This window comes from Pezoporus flaviventris, unplaced genomic scaffold, assembly GCF_033815535.1.
Source record: "Pezoporus flaviventris isolate CSIRO_AGI_PZ_B2104156 unplaced genomic scaffold, CSIRO_AGI_Pfla_v1 ptg000036l, whole genome shotgun sequence".
Taxonomy (NCBI): Eukaryota; Metazoa; Chordata; class Aves; order Psittaciformes; family Psittacidae; genus Pezoporus; species Pezoporus flaviventris.
The window spans coordinates 8,829,053-8,856,147 of NW_026892584.1; the positions used below are offsets into that span (position 1 = coordinate 8,829,053).

A 27,095-nucleotide genomic window follows, 5' to 3' on the forward strand; every position below is an offset into this window, starting at 1 on the left:
CCTCTGGACTGCATTCACTAGTATGACACAGTAAAACCATCTCACTCCCCCTTTTAACACTGCATATGGCAGATGGGTAGATCCAGTGGATGAAGTGGGTGATGCTGCTGGGGAGGGAGGCCAGGCAGGGGAATGGTAAAGGCACATGCATCCAAACAGATCATGAGGTCACCTGGGAAGCTGGTGTTACTGACAGGGCTGGACCTCTTGAAAGTGGAACATTTGATGTAGGAAGTGGATGAGATGATAATGCTGAAGGAAGAGTGGGCGGTGGTGGCGGCAGAGGTGGTGGCACACGTTGGTTAGGCTTGTCAACTTCATCTAAGTTTATGTCATCAAGATCTGTGGTATGAAGCTGCAGGCCACCAGCAAAACGCCGCATTGATGTGGCTGGAGGAGCAGATGGACGTCCACTTGCCAACTACGTGCAATAGAACAGAAATCTGCCTTAGCAGTTCAGCTGACTGCAACAGCTCCAAAGAAATTAATGGCAAATCCTAGAACACAACTCAGCCTAACTGCTCCTGCACAGGAAGTTCTTGGCTTCTCCCACACAGACTATACATAACCTTTTTCTCCAAAAGCCTTTTTAACGGCACTCCTTGGGATTTAAGTTTGAAAAGAACAGAATTCAAGTGCTGTGACAGTAGCCTTGGCTGTTGGGGCAAAGGGGATGACACACACACAAAAAAACCCCAACAGCATGGAGTCGTCAGAAGGTAAGAAAAAAAAACAAACCCTAAAAACACAGGAAAATTGCAGATGATATCTCTTGCCTCACTAGCTCTTATGATGAGAAAGCAGAATTGCTCCTTGCAAAGGTGGTTATTTAAGAAAAAAGTAATCAAAGAGAGGCCCTGAAATCCCATGCTGTTAAAAAAAAGGGAAAGGTGCTCAATTCTGGTATAAACATAACTAGACATTAATACAAGAGGGGAAAGTAAGCTTAAGCAGCATTTCAGGGTGCTATGAAATTCAGATCCTCAGGAGGCTCTTATCTTCCAATTTCTGTCAATCAACACCAGATGCATTGTGGGGCTAACAGACTCCAGAGTTTGAACATGATTCTTCACACAAAAAAGTAAGGTTGCAGTATGTAACATCTACATATGCTGTTAGAGTTGCTAACATTTCTTTTATCAGTGATCTAACTGAAGTATTTAAGAAAATCTAGTGGATACACTTTCATTTTGCTATTTTGTAGACTCAGCTGAGGAAACCTTAGAGAGATGAGCTGTCCCACAGACACACACATCTTAGTCTAATATGACAACACTTCCCTCAAGTGGGTATCTCTGTTGACATTTTTCTTGATCTCCTTACCTGGCATACTGACCCCTGGTACTAAAGAAAAAAAAAAAAGGTATTCCTTTAGCAGAGGTCAGGAGATCTTGACTGCTCTTGAACCCATGTAGCAGTTTAAGCCTGTAATAATACCTGAATATTGTTCAGCTGCACTGATCCCTCATAAGCATTCTGGTTTTGTGCTTTTTATCAGTTCAACTGCTTGGATAGTTTTGTAGAAAATTTGTAATAGATTATTTAAATATAATGGAAATACAACAGTGATTTTAATCTGTAATATTCCCTCTTACTTTACAGAGTAAGTGGGACAAAGATCTATCAGAATGCAACTAGCCAAATTTAGCTAGTGGGAGAAAACTGCATAATCATTTCACTGTCCTAGAGACATGTACTGAAGAGCCACATGGATCTGAGCCTGAAGTCAGGAGAACAGAAGACCAGCTGCTTTTTTCAGAGCTGCTCCACATTGACCTGAAGGAAATTCATGCGAGAGTGTTCCCTAAGGGTCCCCTCTGTGGTTGCAATTTCACGCAGATCCCAGGGGAGTTCAGCAGACTGCAGTGTTCCTCTTGAAAGCAGCTGTGCTTGGAAGACAGCCAGAGCAGCAGGATGGTGGGAAAGCCTCACTTCACATCTAGAACCATCAGGCTCTAAGGCACACTCACTATTGACAACTCCCCTCATTTAAGGGGACTATGTAAAACACAAAAAACAAACCCTGTCCATTGTGAGTTTCTCATCTTTTTGTAATGTTCTAAATGTGTACCGTTATTCCATGCAACACTAGGAAGAATCCAAGAGCACATCATCAATGATGTTCGTATTTTCATAGGATACTAAAATATATGGTTGGGTATTCTAGCCTCATTTTTATTATTCCTAGTATGTCCCACCTTGCCCAAACAGGTAATGAGCCAATAAAAAACCTGTTAATCTGGTGTTGATAATATACTTAAAAAGAACAAAATAATAAAAATTAGAATAATTAAAAAAAATCCTGCCTAAAATACATGAACAGCAAATGCTACATATTGTAACTCATCAGTTACTGATATTTTCCCCCCTGCCTCTTAAAGTGATGCTGAGAGGCAAAGATGAAAACAGATTTTTCTCTGGTAAAAACCTGTTGCTTTTAGGAGACAACCAGTGTGTTTCTGAGAGATCATGCAATATATAAAGAAGCCAGAATTTTACCTCAGGAGACTCATTCTCCACAGAGGAAATCTGTTCTAACCGTGTCTGACAAAGTCTTTCCACCCAGTGCTGCACCTTTTCTGATTCTTCCAGGTCTTCTCGTTCTGTCTCAGATACCTTAACCATAATATCAGTGCATGAAAAAAGGTTATAGGTATAGTTACAATACAAGTCTATTTCAGATGTATGAAGTGCCATCTAAATTAGTTTAAAAACTAATAATGGTTTTGAGAATCATTTCTTATCTTTCTGTCTTTCCCTAAATGCATTGTTCCAAATGGAGGCACATTAACTGCAGAGGTATCCTCATGTGGGCAAAAACTGACTGTAGGAACATGCAAACATGGGGACAGTTTTGCAGTGAAACAGCATTTTTTTAAAACTTCGTTATCTTTGACATAATTAAACAAGTGTCCTGTTAAGATAATTCCACTAAAGAGTCAGCTAATTTTCTTTCAGTATGATTTTGCACTTGAAGGGAGAACACAACATACCTCTTGCACAAGACGATTTATTTTCAGCTGTTTTTCTTTCTCCAACATTCCTTCTTTCTCTTTGGCAAGTTTTTGCTCAAACTCCATTTCCTTTTTATTCTTCTTTTGTTCACACAGACTGTCACTTTTGGACTTCTTTCGGTCTTTCCCTTTCTGGGAAATTTTGATTTTTGGGGGTTTTTCTTTTGTGAAATATTTTTACACCAGATAAAAACATTCCAGACTTCAAGCTCAGTACATGAGTGTCTGCCTTGAAAATTTAATTACAGTCTGTGCAAGTACGGGGATAGTCTTTTAAAAGAAAGTCCTAAGTCCATTTCCTCAGAAATCTGCTGGAAATTCAACCTTATTTGGAAGGCCTGTGCACATTAACATAAGTTGGACAAGATCAGGCAGTTGCTTTTCTGCAAATTACAATATTAGTGCACACAGGCCTACAACAAAACTCTGAATATTCATTCCATTTTGATTAGGTCTTGATTTGCCATCTCTCTGTTCTAGCATTTTTATAAAAATGCAAGATTGACTGCTTTCATGTGACAGATGCTCATGTATAGGTAGATGTGAATATTCTATGCATAGTATGTTTTCATGCATCATGTCCTAAGCATTGCAAGCCTTAATACAACCAAAAAAAGCACTTATAAAGGAAAGGCTTAGATCAGTGTAGAAACTGAATTGCTGCCAGGAAAGAAGACTGCATCACAAAGAACAAGTAGCTCCTACATGCACTGGATAAAATTTACACATGTGAATGAACTAATACAGCACAAAGCAACTCTAAAATTTTACACATAGAGTGCAATCAAAGGGGAAAACCACATAGTTGTCTTGGAATCTCTGTTCCTGCTGTCATGGAAATATACCCTGCTCCTTATTTCTATTTCAGCAATGTCAGATTTCTGCTACCTTCTCCTGTTTGTAGTGGTAGGGCCAAGTTCATATTGGAAAGCCCATGTTCTCCTTTCATTTATGAGCAAGTAAAAAGGAGGAGCAGCTGGCCACTTACTGTCAGTTATTCCCACTGCCCAGAGAGGCTAAGGCTTCAGGTTTGATTTGCTCTGCTCATTATCATCAGCTTCTGACTTTCCATGGTGGTTTTGGGAATTCAAAGAATAAACATGCTTCACCTTAGATAGCATTATTTGTCTTTCTTCCACCTTTTACATGTAATATTGATAACAGGACCTTAGAAAACAAGACATTTTCCCTGGCAACTACAAAAGCCAACTCTAGTCAAGTAGTCACCTAACTTGAAATTCGTGCTGCCGAGTTCAGTGGGAGGTTGTCTATTGCTTCATTGTTAAGTAGTGTTTGGGGAGGTAAGTGGGAGGAATCAATCATCACTGGAGACAAAAAATGTAAAAAAAATAAGTAAAAAAATAAATCTAGGTTTTCACACTAATGTTTTAACATCAAGATAATTCTGTGGCCATGTTTCATTCAGGGCTCTTAGTTTGTACCTTAATAACAATTAGTGATATCTTTAAATAAATTAGAAAAATATATTTAGTACTGTCTAATAAATGTAAATATCTGGCAGGTCAGCCTGCTAGTATCAACATTTGAAATACTGACTTTAAAGGCAGTACACATGCCAAAGTGTTCTGGAATACGAACATGTATCAGACTATATTAGCTGCATTTACTGCACTCAGATACAATAGGATGAGTCATCCTTTTCATCCATCTTCCCCATGGATTAAGTATATTTCATATCATAGACATTTTTAGTACTGAGTGAAATTTTGTTTCTAAACAACAACAAAAAAATCAATTAAAAATTTGGCATAGGATGAAAATTCATCATTTCCAGATTTAAAAATATTTCTAAAAGCAAAAAATCAAAAATACACCTTTGCAAGCTTCTAGTCAACACTGTGTAGTAGAGTTCAAAATGGACTGGGCACAATCTTCATTATTATATATGAAGGTATTTAGATGCTCTGTAAACTATCTTTGCCAGCAGCAATATAGAAGATCACCCATTTGTGTAAAGAAACTTTGTTTTCACAACATCTATTTTTCAGATAGAAATCCTAACTGTACTAGCATTCACACTACAGATCCATGATGATTTACAGTCGCCAGCAGTAGAAAAATAGTATCAGACTGTACAATCATTTTCTGTTCTCTATTAAGGATCCACACAGAAGGTTAAAACAATAGTCCTAGATGGTGAAACAAGTACTTCATCTGCCAGACGCAATCCTGACCTCCTCAGGAACCTTGCGTTGTCAGAAGACGGACACAGGCACTCTTCTTGATACTTCTACCCCAGTCAATTACCATCAGCCATCACAAAAAAACCTCAAACCAACAAATTGCCACCAAAACACACAACACAACTACAAAACCCCTAATAATTGGAAGAAATTAAGAGACTAAAGCAACATCAGCAATAAAATATTGTTTGAAATTCATAATTCAAAATTGCAATACTTCAGCAGCAACTCTACAGGTATAAAAGTATTCTATCAAGCTTAAAGGTTTGGGTTTTTGGTTTGTGGGGGTCTTTTTCTCATTCTATGTCATGTACATGCCTAAAAGCTTTTTGCCTTCAGCACTCTTCTTCCTGGGAGATTTGCAATGGTTCCCATAAAATTTTTGTCACTGTACTTTTTTTTTAATACGTTCTTTTGAGGACTTTTAGAGAACATCAAAACACGCACTGCCCACCTGTACTGAACACCTTCTGCAAAGTATTGACATACAATTCCCACTGAAGCAGGCAGAACTTGAAAATCCACAAATTCAAAAGGACAAATCCTAGCAGATGCATCCCAAAATGCATCTTAATTTGTGCACGTGCTAAAAGAAGCAGCATTTGACTATCAAGAATGTCTAGTAATAACAGAGAAGGGAAAATAGGAATTAAAATTCAAATGCACAGCAAACAAGTTTGCACAGCAAACAATTTTACACAGCAGACTTTGTACCTTGCGAATTGTGGGAAATTTTCCTTCATACCGATAAAACCACCCAAAAGCTACAAAAGGTAAAACAAAATTTTTTTGAAGTAAAGTCAAGGACTGGTTCAGATTCACACCAATCCATGTTGATACATATACCTAATTAAAATTTATTTGAAATACCAAATACCAAAATACCAAAGGTTTGATATTACACACCAACTTCTTGAATGACTTCTTGATCAATTGTGCTTGTACATTTAGTCATGTTATCCTTATTTTACTGATACATATTTTATGTTAAATAAAGCAAATACAAGTAACTTTCACACAGAACCATACAGCCATATGCATTGCTAAGATTTCTGTGCTCACAGTCTTACTCTACAGTTAGCAAGCCTTAAAATGAAACAGGTATTCAAACTCCTTCAAGCCTGTGGCAGAACACAGAGGCATTTGAGGAGATTGAAAAAAATAAAGCTCCATTTCCTAGGATAAAATATTTCAAGCCAAGTGTATAAATATTCAGAAACATTACTGAGTAAAATCATACAAAAGAATCTGTTACTATGATTTTAGGTAAGAAACACTCATAACACACAGGTTTCAATATAATCCGCTTTTCTGGAGGACTGACAGATTTTGTATTTGTATCAAGATTTCTTTGAAAGCAATGACAACAAGAGCATCATAACCTTTCATTGTCTACCAAAGGACCACTCATACTGCTCTAGAAAAACTAAATTATCAGTTCAGTGTCAAGACTGACTGTCAGGAGAAAGCAGAACACAGGAAGAGTCCGAACTAGCATAGGAAGTCAAGGCTGAGTGGCAAACCTGTTTGTCCTGCTTCGTGATCATTTCATCCATGTCATCTGTTTCAAGTTGGTCATGTGCAACTCCCTTTACATCTACTAGAGAAACAAAGGAGGAAAAGAATGAGGAGATAGAAATGACAGACTAACTGGAGGTTCCCATGAAATGAGAAGGAGATCAGCAATGTCCGAGTATAACTGTCCATGAAATAAAACGAAGCTACCAATGGGATACTTAAACAAATAATTGAAAAAAGGGAGACAGGAGAGGGGAGGGAAAAAAAATAATAAAAAGAGGTCCTGCTTAAACCAAATTAATTTCCAACCTCCTCCAACCCCAAGGAGCATATGGCCAATTAGTCTGCTCTGCTATGAAGGGAAGCCTGCTTTGATAGGTGGCTTCTTCTGTAATTGACTAAAATTGGATTTTTGTAAGTGGATAAAAGACGGTTGCAGGAAAAAAAAATAAAAAAATCCCCATTTCAGTTTCATCCATGAAAAGTTAAATGATTTCCCCAAAGCCACACACACACACACAAAAAATCAAGTTAAGACCTGACCCAGATCTTCCTTCAGTTATGTAGCAAGCACTTTCCACTTTTTCCTTTGCCTAATACCATTTTGGTACACTCTCCACATACTATCTGTAGCTTCCAGTTTAGCTTCTTAACTGACAATTAAGCTCCAAATGTCTTAAATTCCTTTGGACAACTAAGCCAGACTTACACTTCTGGGCAATTCTTCATGGAGAAGTTGCAGTGTACAAATAGCACCTCCTCAGTCTCTCGACTAATTCTGAAGCAGACTGCCCAGTAATATCAAATCAATTTTCAGGCTGTGCAGACTACAGCCCATTTGTGAAAAATTTGCTGCAATGGATGAACAGAGGAAAAAGACAGGAAAAAAGGACGGGGAGGAAAAAGAGACAGATTCAGTAAGGAAAATGACAGTAGGAGGGGAACAGAAAAAAAAAACAGAACGCAAGAAAAAAGTGTTTTAATGTCTGAAGATAGTATCTTAAATAGACCATCTGTCAGAGTGGAAAAAAATACCCTGCTTTTCCCAATGCTTTTTCAAATTAACAGATCTGCTACTATACACAGCAACTTTTGACAGATGCCTGAATTTTGCAAATTCTTAGAAATGTGCCTAGCTTTCTCATGCTTAGGTCACTAAGAACTGATTCAGAAGTTCTGACTGTGCGTGGGTTTAATTAGTACATGCTTACGTGCTTTGTTATCCAAGCTCTTAGTATTTAAGATCATTTTTGCAACATCATTATAACATCATCATTTCAAGATGGTTGTCAAAAGAACATGAACTGAAGAAAGCGATACCCAGGAAAATGATGTGGTAGATACTTTAGCCAGAGGAGGAATAAACCAGATATGAATGGCAGTAGTCACCAATTCTTAAGAATCTTTGATTATTCTGCTTTGTTTAGTGTCTCTCTCTTATTTGCAACAATGACTTCTGTTGCATTTTAGATGACACTGCATATTTAAGTTTACTCAATTAAGTTGTTTACTCCTCCTCATGGAAGGGAAACAAGGGAAGTTCAAGACATTCTTACAGGCTCCCAATTAAGAGGAACGAGATCCTGCTGAAGAGAGTAGGTATTTTCTGAAAGCTAAACTAAGTCATTTCCTCCAAGCCAAAAGTAGGGATTCCATTTTTTGTTGGAAGGAAGCAGATTAAAATACTTAAAACCGTATCCTTTATCCTCCATAATACACTTATTAAGAGTAAGGGAGAAGAAAAAAGTTACAACAGGAATAGTGAAGTGCATTCTTTCACTCCAAATGAGACTGCAAATTCAGTACTAATTTTCTGCCTTCGAACACTCCACTTCCCAGGATCTTTTCTCAAATATAAAAATGATGTTACATTATTTGCTGATATGATTAATGAAGAAAGCTCAAAGATGATTCCAAATAAAAGAACAAATCCAAACACTTGTCTCCTCTTCTTATCTTCATTTTGAAAAGTAATAAAATGCAGCAATAAGATGCCCATAAAACCTAAAAAATTACTTATTGCTATAAAAGAATATTTTCTCTACTGAGATGAAAGGACTCATATGTATAACTTCACATTTACGTATCAACCTATCCACATGGACATAAACACAATCATGTATCATTAAAAATGCAGCAGTACTTCCATTTGGGCAGGTAGTGGAAATCGGCACAAGTCTACTGATGCAAGAACTGCTCTGTGAAAAGGTTGACAGGCCAGACACTGAACAGAAACAACACAGAAAGGAATGCACCAAAACCCCAAGCCATGAGGCTGATACTTCAGCTAATTTCTTAGTGAGCTTTATTTTTTTTCTTTTTTCTGCTGCTGCTGATTGTCAAAAAGCATGATTGTTTGAGTGGATATAGGTTTTGTGAGTTAGGTACTTGTTAAGTAAGAGCTATTAAATTAATCTATCATATGCTTTCAGCCTTCTGAAAATAAGCAAGTCATAGTTAGCTTGGCTTGGATACAAACTGGTGATATATTCCATACAGCTTAGTGATGCACCTGACAAATACTTTCCCTAGGAAGGAGACTGAAATCAATGTCTTACTTTTGTGTTTGGAATGAGGGGCAGGGTGCACTTCTGCAGTTACAGTTTTTAAAGATTTGGGAGGTTCTTTAGTACCCCAGTCTTCTTCCCACTCCTTTTTAAATTTTTCTTCCTCTGCTGTTATCCTACAAGAAAAATTAACAAACAAACAAACAAACACCAAAAAAAAACAGCTGGGAATTCTGAGTATAAAACCAGCAGCATCAATATAATTAATCACAATTATTTACTGTTCAGTATGTTTGGTTTTTTTCTATTTAATATAAAGCATAATAAAATGCCCCTTCCCTCAAACTAAATTCCTTCAATCAAAGTTTCATTTACTAAGCTATTAAGATAATTTGTCATATTCAATGTAATTGAGTATTCTTATTTAATATTGAGACTTCTAAGGCCATTTATATAAAACAGCTGCACAGACATTAAGCCCAGAGTGATACACTACAATACTGTCAACCTTAATTGAAGCCAAAAATCCATCTCTCACCTACTAATTTTTAATTTTTAGAACTGGGAATTATCTATTAGAAAAACAGTTTTAACTAAAATATTAGGTGACAGAACAGCAAATCTCAAGTAATTTACAAAAGAAGTGCCATATAACCTAATAGCTTGTAGCTCCATATATGGTGCCTTTAAGTGATTCAAGGCCTATTCTTAGCTGTAGCCCGTCTTGAACTGGTAAACTGATATACAGTGCCGAAATTTACCGGGTCTTAGATCTAAATGATGCTATTTATACTTGGATTATCTTTGGCATCTCTAATTTAGCTACAGTAAATTTAAGAAATATCCACATGTGGGCAAAGCTGAGGTCAGTACTTAAATTTGGAGGCATAGTCAATAGCAGGGAACACTGGACAGAATTTTTACATTTCATTTTAATTAAAAACCAAAGGGATTACAATGAATTTGAGGCACACAGAATTCAGAACCATTTAGGCATGTTTCATTCCCCCCCCCCCCCCCCCAAAACGCATGCAGGATATTAATAAATGGCACAGTGAATTTATACAAGAAATTCCTGCAAAAAGGATTTTAAAAATGGAGCAAAGGGTCATCCTCAAAAACTGTTAATACAGAAAAGCACTGTATTCTAGCAAAACTGCCTGTTCGCAATTGCTTATTAAATCTAAGCTTTAGAATGAATCCAAGTTCCTATACTGCCATCTTCCCTCCTCTACACCAAGGAGACTGACATTGACTTAACAGTTTGGATTAGAATATGGAAAAGCTTAACAACTGCCTGAGCAACAGTTAGAAATTATACAAGGAAGTATAAAGACATGCTAGCCCTTAAAATGAGCAACCCTGAGTGAGCAAAAGTCCCCTGAGTGAGCAAAGATGCAATTAGTTCAGAAGGATACTGCAGATACTATTTATTATGACAGGCAACCTGGATTCAGAGAATAAAATCATTCTTCACCTCTGGTAGTCTGCTTTTATAGCAGCTTTCCATGGCTATTGCAGGGATTTCTACAGTAGATCACAATAAGGAACAGGATATCTATTCCCCAGGAATTAGAAAATGTGTAAGAACTCATCCATGTGCTGCAGTAGAGCCTATAACAGGACTGCCAGAAGATACTTCAGTTGTCACAGCTGGGGAATATGCTCCTTCTTGCACCTCAAAGATTCAGAAATTTCTGCACGTTTTCTATCAGATAATTTTAGCTAATACAAGTACATGAAAAGGGACTTAAGTGAATTAATATGAAGTAAAAGCTGTTTAAGATGTCAAAGTGCAAAGCTGAATACTTCAGGGTCAATCTTGGATCTAAAAGGCTGCTTCAAAATAGATATTGTGCAATTTCACATTATCTTTCACGCAATTTCCCAACATCATTTAGAAGGGAAACTAATTACTGTGAGAACAGTGTGTTATACTAGTTAAAGTTCAAAATGTAAAATAATGCTCAAGTTACATTTATAGAAGTGCCTTTATTATGATACGATCTTTGAATACATCTACTACCTAGGATCACAGAAATTTTAAAAACAGTGGAGACTGTGAGAATAAAAATCAGATTTCCTGAATAAACAGGTTACAGAACTTCTTGCTTTTGGTGCCACAGTTTTAATTTAATTAATTTTCTCCTTAGAAAAGCAAAACCCTACTTAAAATTTATGATGACTGAAATTTTTATTCAAGACAATTATCATATAGTCCTTTTTCTAGACTAAATCTACAAAACTTTTTTTTTCAGAACTGCCTGATGGACTGAAAAGGCTATTCAGTGTTGTGAACACTTCAACATGCCATGAACAAACTACCTGTATTTTGCTGGTTTGTTTTTTTATATATAAGATAAGTGGATATGTCATCAAACCCCTGAGTATATGCATGTTTTTAACTCTTTACTCATTCTTCTCTGTTTCTTCCCTGATCCATTCCCTTGAAGTATTAATTTCTTTTTTCTCTTAGAATTAAAAGTAGTAATTCAGTGACAACAGAGTAAACAATTTCTGACACACAGAACTTCCTTAAGTTTCTCTATACATTTACAGCATTTTAAAAATAAGGAGCCAACTTCAATTTCACATTGGAATTTATTATTACCATAACCCTCATGTTTCCCAGGTGCTGATTTTCAGATCAGTTTCCTGTTCCATAACTGTGGTGTACTTATTCATGCACTGGACCCTCCATTTAGCTAAATGGAAATATCACACAATGTTACTATTATAAAAGAGCATGCAGAATGTTTTCTGCCAGATCTAATATGCAAGGACCCTTTTTTCAGGCTGCATAATGCTTATGTGAGGTATTTACTTACTGCTCTATTTCTCTGCGATATCTCTCCTCTTCCTCTGCAGCCTTCTGGGAGATCTCCAGTTTTCTTCTATGTAAGAGGAATTGGGACACCATGATAAAAATATTATTTTCTGAGTAACAGTTTGCACAAATTGCTTCAGCATATAGTCAGTAAAAGATACAGATGGCAAACACACACGCATTGAGGAAAAATGCTCCTTTTTAAAAGTTGTTTTTATGATACCAAGGATTCAATATACTTTCATAGGAGCCCTGAGGACATTTAATTACCATCTGGATAACAAGGCCATATTACCTATTTAACTCTTTAAGATCCTGTCTACTTCTGAGACAGTTCCATAGTATATTATTTTAAGAGGCTAAAATTTGTAACTGTGCTAAATAAAATAAAGAAAGAGGGAATAGCATCATGAAAATAATTAATATCACACTGAATCACAGGGGAAAAAAGTGACCCTTCTACTCAACATGCGTTTGCATGATATCAACTCTGAAAACCCAGAACATCAAGAGCACCACAGAATAAGGATTTATGAACACAGACTCCACAAAAGCAAAATTAAGTTGATATAAGTTGGGAATCTTCTCAGAGTTGCTCCTTTCTTACATGTTCTTTTCCAATTCAAGGTAAAATTTTCAGACTGTCCTATATAGCATTCTTACAATCTCTCTTTCTCTTGCTGCTCTTTGATGATTTTGTTAGTCTCCAGTGCAAGTCGCTTCTGATGCATTAACTCCTGGCGTTCTTGCTCACGAAGACATGCTTCTCTCTGCCTTTCTTCTTCAGTCATGAACAGCTCCTTCCCCTGCAATCAGAGCCGCCACCCAAATCAGCAGCAAAAAGGTCTCATGAATGTAGTTCTTCTAAGAAATAATTCTAAAGTGTTTACATACTAGCACATCTGCTCTTTCCTCATATCACTTTTTCCTGAGGAATGCTTTCTGAAAGACCTTGATAGATCTGACCACTTCCTTCCAAAGAGCTACTTCATTTTCAGTCTCAAAGATACAAGGTGCTAAACACCTCAGAAGAGGCATGCAACTATGAAAGTCAGCAGCAACAGCATAAGGGACTATGCCAAAGACACGCTTAGTGTGTCACCCAGAAAACACTCCACATTATACTTTCCTGAAACCTAACTGAGCAATGCAGTCCTAGAGATCAGCACACTGCATGACTCCCAGTGTGGAAGACAACTATACAGTTACTGCATCTTAATGCTGTTGTTCCTGTCTGCTGTGGAAATGTACAGTCATTCAGAGAACCCAAATACAGGGAATGTACATTGCCAAAAGGTTACATAGTGCTTCAGTTTTTGTTCCTGTTTTGTTTGCTTTAAAATTAAGACACCAGCAATATTTTCTATTCAAGAAAGATATTTCCATGGTGCTATGTGTAGAACACTTTGATATCATCCATCTAATTTTCACTACCAAAATTAAAATCCCATGTTAATTAGGAAGGCAGGACTTTTTATGTCTCTAAGGCTCAAAGTAGACAGCTCAAACAAAAAAAAGCAGTGATGAATGCCTTTGCACCACAGTCTTTGCTGACCAAAAAACAGGAGTAAAGCGGCTGTTTCCTTTGGCAAACTGTTCTTCAGTACTAAGACGTATACTGAGGAGAGACAAGCAAGGTGAAGTAGGGTAGAGCAAAAGATTACTCATTTTAAGGATGCAATCACTGTGGTACATGCCTGCATAAACCTTATTTTTTCTAACAGCTAGTAATGTATCTGGGAGTTGAAATTAAGTCCTTAGGATGTTGCATTCCAGAAGCTGAATCAACTAGTCTGGAGCATTTGTTTAAGTAACAATTGACAATACCTTTAGACAACTGCATCTTTTGTTACTCTAAGAGTAGTTTACTTAAACCACAAATTCCTTAATACAGCTGTACAGTATACATGAGCACTTAGAAGTAGCTTAGGTGATTTCTTAACCTTGTTTTTCCTATTTAATTCAATTGCAAGTCAATTAGAAAATACCATCTTCAATTAGTCTATGGAACTTCAGTATCCTCTTGTATATAACTATACTTTTTACTCTAAGAAGGATTAAAGCAGTAAAAACATTACAACATTCAAAGTCACACAAGTCAGTGGGAAGATTTAATTTATTTCAGCTGATTTTAGATTAGGCCCTAAAGGCATATAGTTCTGTTGTAGGGAACAGTGGAAAAGGACAAACTGAACAATTTTCATTGTGTTGATACACTACAAATCAGGTAAACAGTTACACAAGGAATTAATGTGGAATAAGACTAAAACATCGGCTATTCAGGACAACAGATTAATTTGCTCCAATCCAGTTCACTTTTCTTGTTTCAGCAGAGGCAGCTTTCTGTTAGAAAAGTAAGGTTAACTTCCATTCCTTGTGATGGGAATGGTTTTGCACTGGCCCACAGTCATGAAACTGTTTTACACTGCTTACAGAGAATCTTGTGGATAGTTATCAGTAAAGTAATCAAAAGCCACTCAACACTGCCCTGGTTGACAGAACTTAGTGGTACAGACATTATAAAGGAATATAGCTTTACTTCTTATCTATTAATTTTTAACATTTATTTGCCCACAGAGCAATTTTCACAAATGTTCTGCTTTTACAAATATACTACTTACAGCGCCTGCTACCACAGAGACAGTCAAAGTACGACTACTTTTGAGCACTCTGACAGCCTGCAAATTAAAACAAACAAGTCTGAATTAAGTGATAAAATGCCTATATATATTTACATATATATGTATTTATATGTATAGATATATATGATGAAAGATGCTGGCTGTCTAGGCTGGAATTTCCAGAAGACCTACTTGAACACAACAGGGTGGTAGTTATTCAAATCTCCAAATACTCATGCTCCATATACAACCTCTTTGGTTAAGTAGCCCAGTATCAAACATATTTTTTGCAGCCAGTAAAAACAGACAGATGCTTAATAAGTTGACAACTATTAATTGAGGGAGCTAGGAAGTCTTGATCTTACCTCTTTATGATCCACATTAGAAAAGTCCACTCCATTTACCTCAACAATCTGATCACCAACCTAAAGGAGATAATTGAAATTTTAGTACAGATGCTGAATTAATACATACATTAGATGAAAACAGAAAGAGATACAGTTTCTAGCATTCTAAATACAATAATTATAGGTACTACAAAGTACAAGGGGAACAGATCAGAAACTAGCCAGGCTTGCACATCCTCCTACATTAGCATTTTCTATTGCCACTGTTTGAGACCAAATACTGTGCTTGATTGGCTATTGTTCCAACCCAGGAGAGCACTCTGATGTTCTTAAACATTTGGAAACTCACTTCATTTGAAATGTAACCACAAGGTATTTCTTTCCAACGGGAAAAAAACCCACAGCTAGCGACTTTACAGTGGTCCAGAATCCCTGCAGTACTAAATACCAAAGGAAATTTCCCTGTGGTACCTACCTTGGAATGTGGCATACTTACCTCTAAGCCCACTTCTGCTGAAAGAGAACCCGGCTTAACATTGCTGATAAAAATGCCTGGTTTTTGTGTTGGGCCACTGGAAATACTGATATAATAGAAAAAACCAAACATTTATAGGATAATATTTATACAGTAAGTGTATAACAGTGAGAAGTCTTAGTTGGCTTTTTTTTTTCTTTCACAATTTGTTTCCAGTTAAAGAATTCTTTTGTGTTATTATCCTACTCTGAAACAAACAACAAAATTCAGGAAAAAAAAACAAACCTGAAAGAAAATTGAAAAGAAAAACATTCAAGCTCCTAGGTTTTGCCTTAGATGTTGAAACTAGCACAGTATACTGACTATATGGTCTAAGGGACTGGGACACTAATGACATTTGAAGGCATGTAACACAATGAAGAATACTTAATTGCTTGCACATTTACTCACTGAACTGCAGTATACTCTACGTATAATTGAATGGTATTTTTCAGGATTATTTATTAGAAAGCAAGAAGTATGCTTCAACTAGAGGCCAACAACTAGCCTGGAAACTTTAAGCTACAGTCTTAGTTGGGCCTAAAGACAGCAGGGATTTTTGTAGATAATATATCCAGCAGGTGATGGAATCACCCCTCCATGGTTTGTAAATATTTTTTTAACACCTTTACATCTTCCAAATAATATAAAAGAAAACTTATGCTTTAGAAAATATGCTGTGCAGTTCAATCTTGACAATGTCAACCACATCCATCTAAATATTGAAGAAATCCTACCATATCTTCATATCCCCAAAACCTCCATAACTAGCTGCAAGGACATGACTCTAAGAAGCATCTGCTCATATTTCTAAAAATCTAGCAAATTTAACATTACTTTTAGGAACTGGATATAGCAGTGAATAGTTTTTCAGTCACAGAAAGCAGTCTTAAGATCAGGGAGTGAACCTGACAGTGGGCAGTGCTGGAACTTGCTGTGTCACAGAGTAGCACTTAAAAGTATTTTGAAATGTAAAAGCATTTAAAAGATCCAATTCCATGACAACTTGTATTATCTCACTTCCAGCCTGCTCTTCTAGCCTGCTCTTACTTTTAAAAGATTATTTTGGTTTTAAGTCAGAACTTGTAACACAAGCATTTATGATTATATATTATTAGACAAAGGTGTGCCACACATACCCTCCTTTTCCAGTTTGCCTTCCTGATCCAGTGTGGATGTTCATTTTCTTGATATGATATTAGTGAAGGATGGAAGTAACTGCCCTGGATGTCTCACTGAACAAGCCAGTGACATTAAATAAGACATAAATGACATTAAATAACATGTACCCACCTGCATCCCATGCCTTTTGTACCAATCAAGCTAATGAAGACTTTCTTCTCTTTATTGTCTCTCCCTCCCCAAGAAGCGAGACCAGCAACACTGCCCTTTCCTTCCTGTAGGGGGTTAAAAAGTGGAGCAGATGTTACTCATGCACAACTTGTATCAAGACTACTACAGAATTTCAATAAGCCAGGAAAAACCCTGCCAACATCAAGATAAGATTCTTCAAAGGATCCACTGGAGAAGAACATCAAGTACAGTCATTTCAGTGGAGCTACATGGCTGAGGTGAAAGACTGAACTTATCTTTCTATTTGGATAAGAATGTTTAGTCAAACTTTGTCTTCAGAAAAGGGTAAAGAAAAAATAAAGGAAACTGATACAGCAAAATAATAACTTAGATGTTCCCTGACAAAAGAGCTGGAAAAATACATGATAGTGCTATTTAACAATTTCTTCCTGAAAGCAAAAGAATGGTAATTGTGGTCTCCCTTTTCACTTCTGCAACCCACAGAAGTCACTTGCATTCATACCTGCCATGACACCACTAATACAGCTAAGATAAGCCAAACAGTCTGTTAAAGATTTATACAGAAGAACTGTAGCCTGATAAGTTAATAAGCCAAACCAAAATAAAGCACCAATTGATGAGTACAAGATATCTCATTGGTATCCTGCCCTTTCCTTACTTAATGATGCTTAGAATCATTTCACACCACAACAAATGTTTCTCCCACAACATCTGCAACAAGATCTTGCATTACAGAAATACGTAAAATAACTTCTGTGATAAGGTCAGAGGAAAAAGCGTGTCAGAGCCATTAGACATTTCCCAGAAGACATCTTAGTAACATATTTATCTCTTACCCCAGAGTCTGACACAAACTGGTCCACATATTGCCATTTAAGGGGTTCATCTGCTGAACTGGAAGGGAAAAGTAATTTAAGTTACTGGGGACAAAATAAATGTGCATGTATTAAAGAAGCGACTTTGGAATGGGGCCTCCTATTCTGCCACAAAAGAATTCACAAATTCCTTTGAATATCATCCACAACTACTGGTTTATTTTCCAGCTATTTAAATAGAACAAACAAGCATACAACTATTTTGGCTAGTAAAGCTGGACATATGTAAAATTGAGAAAAACACCTCAAGTGAAATAATAAGTTTTGGGTAACTCTAAGAAAGAGTGAGAAAATGAGCCGAACAACCTGAATAGCTTATATAAATGTCTAAGAAAAGAGACACCTCCCATCATTAATATTCAAAGCAATTGGAAGAGGATAATAAATTGAAAATCTTCTAAGTTCTGAAGAAATCCTCAAATATTTTTTAACAAAGAAGAAGTGGAGCTCTGTTAAGATAGGTGCACTGATAATGAAATTTCCAGGTAAAATCATGAATAATAAGAAAATAGAATTTGGTTCATTTAAGTAGGCAACTGTCTTAAAATCTGCCTGTTTATCACAAAGGACATGACCTTTTAATCAGCTACAGAGATGCCCATTCACACATTTTCATATACACATAAACACAAAGGTTCTTTGGGTACTGAAGAGGCAATGTGAAAATGAATCACTTAATCTGTTTTCAAATCAAATATGGTTACCTTTTGACAGGTATCATGCCAATATCTGAAAAAGAAAAACACTTTGTTACGTCACACTTTCTACAGATCACCAGCAATCTATTAACAGCAGCCTTCAGTGATACAGGTGATTTTTTTTTTTTTACTTACGTCTTACTTTTATGGACACTATTTTCTTTGTACGAATGAGATTTATGACTTCTTCATGTGTGCATGATGAAATGGAATATCCATTTATACGAACTATCTCATCTCCAACCTAAAAGATGAAAGGGAGAAGAAAAAAAAAAATAAACTGTGAATTAACATTAAAAGGTTTTTAAACAGTGATGTAATCTGACAATCATTTTGATGCAAAAGTTTGATGATGTTGAGTCCCGAATACTTTGTAAATTCCAGGTAGTGTCCAGTCAAAATGCCATCTTGATAGTTCACAAAAGTTCTCATGAACATCAACAGAACAGGAGTTTGTTATTAATCAATGAAACTTTGTGTGCCTTCTCACAAATATGTCTGGTTTCATGGCACTATTATCCCTAGTTAATGACTGCCTTGCATGTTCCACTTAAAGACTAAAGTTCCAAGATGCTACATTTCAGTTTAGGCTTGAGTTTTCCATGCTGCTATCTGCATCAAGCTGATTTGAAGTGTCAGCAAAGCCAAAGCACCTAGTTGTAAACAATAAAATTTGGGTGGAATGCATTCTCACACTCATTAAAAAAAAATTAAATAAATAAAGAGAATCTACAATTACTTTGCTGAGGGGCTCTGTGCTTTGGAACTGAAGTTTTGAAAAGGTCCTTATACTACAAATCAAGATTTTAAAACATCTTCATTGGCAAAAGAGTTTAGGGGAAGGGGTAGGTTCACCATAACGTGTTTGGTGAAAGTTACTTAATACAAGATTCTGGCTATGCTAGCTCTGATCTGAGGGGAACTTCCCTTTCATACGCTTGCTTTGGGGCTGCTGGTGCATCAGCCACTGGTACCAAGATCAGTTGTGAAACACTTTCAATTGCAGCTGCAGAAGATCAGAAGGGTTAGCTCTTCCAGAATGCAGGAGGCACAGAAGTCTCAGCAGGAACACAACAGAATGAGCAGCTTGATTCAGCCCAACTAAGGTGGAGCAAAAAAAACCACTATCTGCTTATGGAATTAAAGAATCCACTGCAATATTCACAATATTACAATAATTATCAACCTTTAACATGCTTGTTAAGACTGTGCCACCTTAGGTAACTGTGACCCAATTTTAAAAAAAAAAAAAACAACCTTTTTTTTTTCCTCCTTTTTAAGCCATATACTTCCATTCTCCCCCATAGAAACTTTCCAACTTTTCTGTCACTGGAAGGACAGAAGACAATACCACCAGTCTTAGACTAAGCAGGTGATCTACTGCCCACACAGACTAAATGACACAGTGTATCCAGTGTTTTCTCTGTCACACCAGTTTGAGGGGAGTATCTGTGTTTGAGAAAAAGTGAAGAAGTCACAGTTGAGCTCACTGAGGACTACCTTCTTTGTGCCTTGTTAACAGTTTTAAGGTAAAAAATGGGCACTGCTGGAGACCTCTACGGCATTGCACAGCTCAGCACCAAAAGCCTAAATTTCCATCACCACATTTATGCGGGAGGAGGGAGTGGAACTGGAAGTAGGAATTACTCAATATGGCCTGTGTCTTAGAGACAGGTTAACACAAACCTTGGGTGTCAGGACATTGGGCATGCCATGACCTTCTGCTTGGTTATTGTAAGTATTATCAAGTCTTCCTACTGTGATCTGTTCAGAAAAAAACAAACAAACAAGCAAGCAAACAAAAAACCAAAACAACCAACAAAAAAAACCAAACCCCAAATAAATCCATTTATTTTCTTCACTTTTCCACACACTTTTTTCTACTTGGTCTGGGAAGTGCCGTATGCTCTCCAACAGTACACACAACTTTAACACTGTTCTACCAGCATAGCTCATGCAGCACAGTTTCCTCCCCACTGAAGTTATCTGATCCAACACAGCACCAGAAGCCTACAAAAGCAAAGAGAATGCAGTACGTGACTGTCCTGCAGGAGAGAACACACTTGCAGAAGCTGAAGATGACTGTGGTCCACAGCCCCAACCGGTGGGACTGCTGCCCCACCTGCTGGACACCCAAAAATCTCACCCAGGGCAGTGGCCTGCGTGCAGCTCACAGCACTCCTAAGAGCTTGACTGTTTCCATTTAAGCCAGTAAGAGTTTTTAATATGATGCTTCATAAGAGCTGAAGTAAGTCAGTACCGATGGCTTTTGAGCGTAAAATCTCGGGTAAAAATGCAGAATCAGACAAGGAAAAGTGATTTAGTGTCACACGTCTGACAGCTCTTACTATGAGGGAGCACTCACTTAAACTTATTCCAAACATTCAAAACCATGTCCACCTTATTACAAACATTCAAAACCATATCCACCCCACCAATCCACACCACAGGCCTGGCCACCGTGTCACTGCAGGCCTCCTTCCCCTGCCAATACAAACACCATATTTTCAGCTAGTCTGGATCAGTTCCATTGCCCTCAGCACTTCAGGAAACCCACTGCAAATAATGCGTTTTAAGGACTGGGACTAGCACTGGCAATGCAATTGTACTGCCAAGAAGCAAAATGCCTTGGAACTAAGTCAGACTTATGGCACTGTGCGTAAAGACAGCCTATTTCGGATTCTGCTTGTTATTCTAGGAAACAGCAGGAAAGCAAGTGATGACTGCTTTTCAAAGGAAGCTTGAGTTCATCAGTAATAAAATGTTCAAAAAGCTTACCCCATCCAGAGACCTCTCTCTGGATTACTCACTTGCAAAAATACCACAAGTTTATGTATAACTACTTAGCCTGAAGTGTACAATCTTGACCTCATTTGATCTACCTGGACTTTTCTGTTGGTCTTACATATTTGGTGGTGGTGGGGCTTTTTGTCTGTCTTTAGTTCACGATTCCCTCTTTCATTTGCATCTTTTGCATCATACGGGTTATAAAAGACCATGCAGCTTGGGTTTGCACAAATCCAGCTTTTTAAAATGGTAACCTAACCTACTGTTATTTACTGCAACATCTTAACACCCAGAAGCATCCCCGTTTTGGGACTGCAAATTGCAATGCCATTTGTGAGTCTCCATATAGCTTCTGTATCAGCAGAACTAGTGTTGCATTGAGGATGTCATCGTTCACTGAGAATCGTATCTTTTAGTACTGTATCATCTCCCCAAGAGGCACACAGTTACAAAATTATAAATGCAACCAAGAGCATATTTTAATTTTTTCCTCCCATGTGGAAATGAACTTTTTCCATATAGGTATTTTTAATACTTCTCTTTGCTGAGCTTCTGAGATGACATGAAAAGACAGTCTAGTATTCTTCACTCATCCTAATGACATTTGTATTACTGACTGACTAAGACTGACTTTGCTTTAGAAATACCACAACCTGGGCTGAACTACAGGGGACATATAGACATATAACAAAAACCAACAACAACAAAAAAGTATTCATACACTGAGGTATTTCATAGGGGTTTTTTTCATGTTTTGTTACTTTTGTACTCGAATCACTGTATACCAACCTTCTGAATCAAAAGCATTAGAAATAAAAGTCTGCAGGATTGAGCAGACTAAAACAGTGAACTTTATTTTGTTATATAGCTGTTTCCCCTTTCCCTATCAAACAGGGAGATGACAGACTTCCAAAAGAAAAGCTGTAAGCCTAACTTTACTCAAGTAAAAGCCTATTATTTGTAACTTTTAACATAAGAAATATAATATTTAGTGCTTCCAGGAAACTGAAGGTTTTTTACGTAACATCACTGTTTCAAATTTCTCATTTTGTATACTTCTTCCACTTTCATCATTCATACCAATCTCTATCTCTTGGTATTCAACAAAATCCCCATAGACACAAGAATCAGAAAGGGAGGTAGAGAGGGGGAGGTAAAGAACATTTCTTCATGAAAGGACAAAATACTGACTTGCCTTTTAAAGAACCTGCAATCAAAAAAAAGAATCAAAATTACAAATGCCTCAGTGAGGCTTCATGACCATTCAGCCGTTTTAATCTAACTTGGAAACTACTTAAAGGAGAAACCATGTAAATGAATCAGATGTTTTTTTTTTTTAAAGCCGCAGTACATAAACTGACAGTCTAATAGGAGATCATTATACTTTTCTCAGACAGCAGTTCTGGGATAAAAATGTGTAGAGATTTAGTTAAATAAAGCAGGTGGATGAAATTTCAGAAGCAGTTGGTGTTACTGTGAGACAGCAATTTAGAACAATGGACTGACTGTCAGCTCGTGTTATTCACTCGGGTTCAGAAAGTGCCTAGTGCCACCTATTATGAAGGGACTTTAGGCTGGGCTTTAACACCACATATCAAAAAACATAAGTCAGACAGTTATACGAGCTGCAAAGCACCATCTGCTCATACTAATACATATAACCTAACCCTGACAAATTCATAGTCAGTCTCAAGCATATTTCCCCCTTATTGTCCCTACTTCGTCGCCAAACTCATTAGTTCTTAGTTGGAGTACAACCCAGCCCAAAGATCCTTTACAACCCAATTCACTGTCACCAACATGTAGTACAATGACCCCGGTCCCAAAGAGCCAGAAAAGCCTTTCTGTGTACTGAAAAAAAAAGAAGAAAAAGAATGGCATCCTTACAACTGAGGATAACTCCTTATCTATCCAACGTACAAAACAATCTGAAACAAGGAGAGAATCTTGATGGCTTAAGACACTGGGTATTAAGTCCTTTATTTCTCAGCATCATTAATGCCTTCCAGTATTTTCCAGGAGATGTTTTCAAGAACCATAAGTGACTGGTCTTGGTCTTTTTCTCAATTTTCTATCAGCGGAGGAAAGATGCAGCTGGAATCTCTCTACTGAGCTGATCACAGTCCAGGAACAACTCTTTTGTCTACACTTCCCATTCTCACTGAGTCATGTAGCACCACAAGGTACGAAAGCTTTTGTAGTGCAAACTCTGTGAAGGTGCATCAACACCCTTTTCTGGAGTTACCCACTAGCAAATCCCATGCTTAAAAGTAGGCTACCAACACATCCAGCACAGTGTTTGCAGTGTCCTATGCCGCCCTCTCAATTCTAACTAAATACAGAATATGTGGGGGTGTATTCTCTGAATCTATAGGTTTGTTCCAAGAAGGAGTTTCTGAAAGCATCCAGGGAGTCAGTCATGCATCTGTCCAGAGCAAGCTGCCAGAAGATTAGACTAATTCCATGGTGATTCTGAATGGGATATATAGGTATGAATGCTCAAAAAGGGCACGTGCATATATGCAAACATAGAAATTTTATAAAGGTCTCTGCATGAATTACACAAACATGGAACCCTAATTGTGACTGCTTTGTCGAAAGAGAATTTCTTTTTCTTTTCACCTAAGAGAGTTGTGGGGTTACACTGAGGCATATCTATGAAATGCACTAGTTTAATCAAACACTATTGTGAATCATGCCATTTTGTCTAATAACGTCTAATATGTTTTGGACTGCTGTTAAATATAATCCTTAAACATTGATACTTCCAACAACTATTCACATTCAGCAAATTAAAATTAGCCAGGAATAATAGCCTTTCTACTTAGAAACACAGACCTTTAATACACCTTATCAGCTTTGAAAGCACAGAAAGATGCAGGCATTTGCCACAGCAACTGCTCATTTCTCTCTTCACCAAGACATATGTACAAGAAATGGCACATTCAAAAAACAGCAAAAACCAAAAAATTAATGCAAATTGCATAACTTCTGATTTATTAAAAATGTGTTTCTATACATAATTATTCTTACCAACCTTGCTACAGTTCATGTATCTAAAATTTAATCACTGAAAGCACAATTCTGTGCAGTACAAAAGATACCAGAAATGGTTAAAAATAAATTCTTTCTTTTATATACTTCCATTACATAAACCAACGCCTCCACAATTTATATATTCAGTTGAAATAAACACTTCATTACACAAATCATATCTGTACAATGAAGAATTAACATTTTTAGTATTTATATGCTCTGTTCTATATTTAATCAGATTTTGGCAACTTAAAACACTCTGCCACAGTCTAGTTAGAGATCTTTCTTCCCATCTGTTTAACTACTGGAACTCATGAAGTAAAAAACACTCCAGAAAGCCATTTTATCTTCAGTTACTATCATATTCCCATGAAAAAAGCTCTACCTATCACCAAAAATGGTGGAAATAAAGTTTTAATAACCTGATTCACCACTGGTATAATGGTATTTACTATGACATTGATTTACACACTTTATGAACTTTATTACAAGAGATGAGCACCTTAGAAATAGCAACTTCTTAACATTAAAGAACAATTCTTGCTGACTACTTCCCTGATATTGTAGAAAAAGGCTTTTTGCAGCACAGCAGGTATGAAGGACTTCTTACCTGAAGTCCAACATTGTCTGCCTGTCCTCCTTTAACTAACTGGGAGATGAAGAGGCCACAGCTAAATTCCACTCCACCTCTCACACTGATTCCAAGTCCTTCAGGATGCAAACGATCCAATCTCACCTCTTTCAGCTTTCTGCAAAAATGGAAGATATTCAACTATTCAGCTGTGTAAAACTTTGTGGCAATAATGTTTTATATAAAAGTTATGCATTAATTTTCTCTTGTAACATTTATGTATAAAAAAGGCAAGCAGACTGAAGTTTGGAAGGCTGTGTATTTTTCATAAGAAAAGACATAAGGACTGTTGAAGTTGGCTACTTCTAGAGGGTTAGAGCTGTAAGATTTTTTTTTATTATTATTAAATTCAGGGAAAATGAGAAAAGATTGTTTCAGCTGGAAAGCACTGGGTTTTACTCCCTTACCCTGCTTTTAATAGATTAAACTACTTGGCAAATGATTTCAGGTAGCTCAGAACTGTACAAATATATCAAAAGTAAAATAATTCTGCCCATCTCTAAAAAGGTGACTAATATTTTACTCAGAATTTATCTGAAAACTCAGTCAGTATTTCCTGCTTGTTCTGCATTCTCTTACCGTGATCTTTTGGGTGTAAGCTGATCATATTCCACCTGGTGTTTTAATGGGATAAGTGGGCGGATGGCATCAAATAGAGGCAATCTGCTTGGTTCATTAATCACAAGTTTCAGGTCCCCCACAAGTACTGGGAGATTCATAGATCTACAACAACACAGGGAGAAAACGAGGACAGCTAATCAACATACCAACACAAAGCATTGTTTAATAACATGCTGTACATGTGGCTTCAATATTTGCATATCCCTTCAACCTACTAAAAAAGTTATTCATACAGATGCTGATTTAACCAAAGCAAAACAGCCCCTGAGAAAGCACATCTTTTGTGAGCAAAGAGGAATAAAAACATTCTGCTTCAAAATAACTTATATCTCCTATATATTGCCTTTATCTTTTAAGGTCATGCACATCATTTTTACAGGTAACACCTTTTATTTCATCCTCAGAGACACCAAAAGATTTATGTAACCATTTGGAAATAACTTCCCAGATCAGATACACTTGCCTACTAGGCTTTTGTTTCCTCCCTAGTTAGGAATCCTTCTAAGCAGGCCAAGGCTACAAGGTCCTTCCTTTCCTGAACTTAGGGGACCAACAAATTGCTTTATCCAGGAAAGAAATCACAGTACTCAGTAGCTTGAGCAGACTTGGTTTAAGTCTTAATTTATTTATTTTTTTTTTTAATCAAATTGAAGGTCCATGAACCAATAATAATTAAATAAAATTAAAAAGAATCAACAGACATTAAATGGTTGTGAGCATCTGTTTTATGAGAGCTATCAAAAGTAATCTCCTTGATATTGTCAGCACTGAGACAGCTATAGGTCTAGAAAATGCACTTTGTTGCAAGAGTAGAAGGGACATATCCCTAGGGTTCAGTGGAGCTATTCCTACACACCATCCAGCTAAACTTAAGTCGATATTATTTGCTGTTCCCTCTCTCATAATTTGCACTTCCTGGCATACAATATTTCTGAGGCATATGCAATGAAAATACAGATCAGGAATGCATATTACGTGGGATTAAAGGCCAAATACTCTTAGAAATGCTATTCACCGTGAAGCAGACATTAAACATGAACTCCAACAGCAACTGCATGTAATTTGCCCTGGAATACTTTATAATGTATTCCAAAAAAGTGACACATTATCAACATATGTTCACAAAGATACTGGAAATTTTGCTCAAGTCATTGCAATTTTGGAAATTGAAGAAAAGTTACTATATGCATTGTTAATTTTGTAACTGCAAGAAGATTTTAAATAATTAAGAGCTACTGAATCAACTGGCTTTCTAAACAGGCTTTATGAATAGAGAAGCAATTAGACAGACCTGAGTGAAACTGAATCAGATATGCAGCTGAATACACCCATAACTACAGCTCAGTGCAAATATCAGATGGAAACATCTACATTTCAGTCAGCTGAGATGCTATTAAGATATGAATGGAAACAATGTCTACCAGAGCCACCTGTCTTCGATGAGTGGAAAATACATTCTCATCTTCTTTGAAAAACAATGGATCAGAGGCTGATCTCATTTGCAATGATACAGGTCCTAAGCAATCGTGGTTTAAATCAGTTTAGTAAAAGGATTGGTAATATGCCTATCACCTTACCTTT

At 36.9% G+C, this 27,095-nt stretch overlaps 1 protein-coding gene across 3 annotated transcripts in view; it reads right to left on the reverse strand.

Moving 5' to 3' along the window:
* Positions 1-27,095, reverse strand: part of USH1C (USH1 protein network component harmonin) — a 48,163-nt gene that overhangs the window by 16,413 nt on the left and 4,655 nt on the right. Inside the window, exons 3-18 of one of the 3 annotated variants that reach the window (XM_061463001.1) lie at positions 25,473-25,616; positions 24,873-25,011; positions 18,575-18,683; positions 18,446-18,470; positions 17,703-17,760; positions 16,846-16,949; positions 15,535-15,619; positions 15,057-15,116; positions 14,692-14,748; positions 12,734-12,876; positions 12,072-12,137; positions 9,295-9,419; positions 5,933-5,982; positions 2,994-3,146; positions 2,500-2,616; positions 173-421 (exon numbers count right to left, since the gene is read on the reverse strand). In XM_061463001.1, the coding sequence (XP_061318985.1) occupies positions 173-421; positions 2,500-2,616; positions 2,994-3,146; positions 5,933-5,982; positions 9,295-9,419; positions 12,072-12,137; positions 12,734-12,876; positions 14,692-14,748; positions 15,057-15,116; positions 15,535-15,619; positions 16,846-16,949; positions 17,703-17,760; positions 18,446-18,470; positions 18,575-18,683; positions 24,873-25,011; positions 25,473-25,616 (1,684 nt within the window). Of the gene's footprint in view, positions 1-172; positions 422-2,499; positions 2,617-2,993; positions 3,147-5,932; positions 5,983-6,741; positions 6,819-9,294; positions 9,420-12,071; positions 12,138-12,733; positions 12,877-14,691; positions 14,749-15,056; positions 15,117-15,534; positions 15,620-16,845; positions 16,950-17,702; positions 17,761-18,445; positions 18,471-18,574; positions 18,684-24,872; positions 25,012-25,472; positions 25,617-27,095 lie in introns of all 3 variants that reach the window. The other 2 variants (XM_061463000.1, XM_061462999.1) reach the window with 2 other exon arrangements.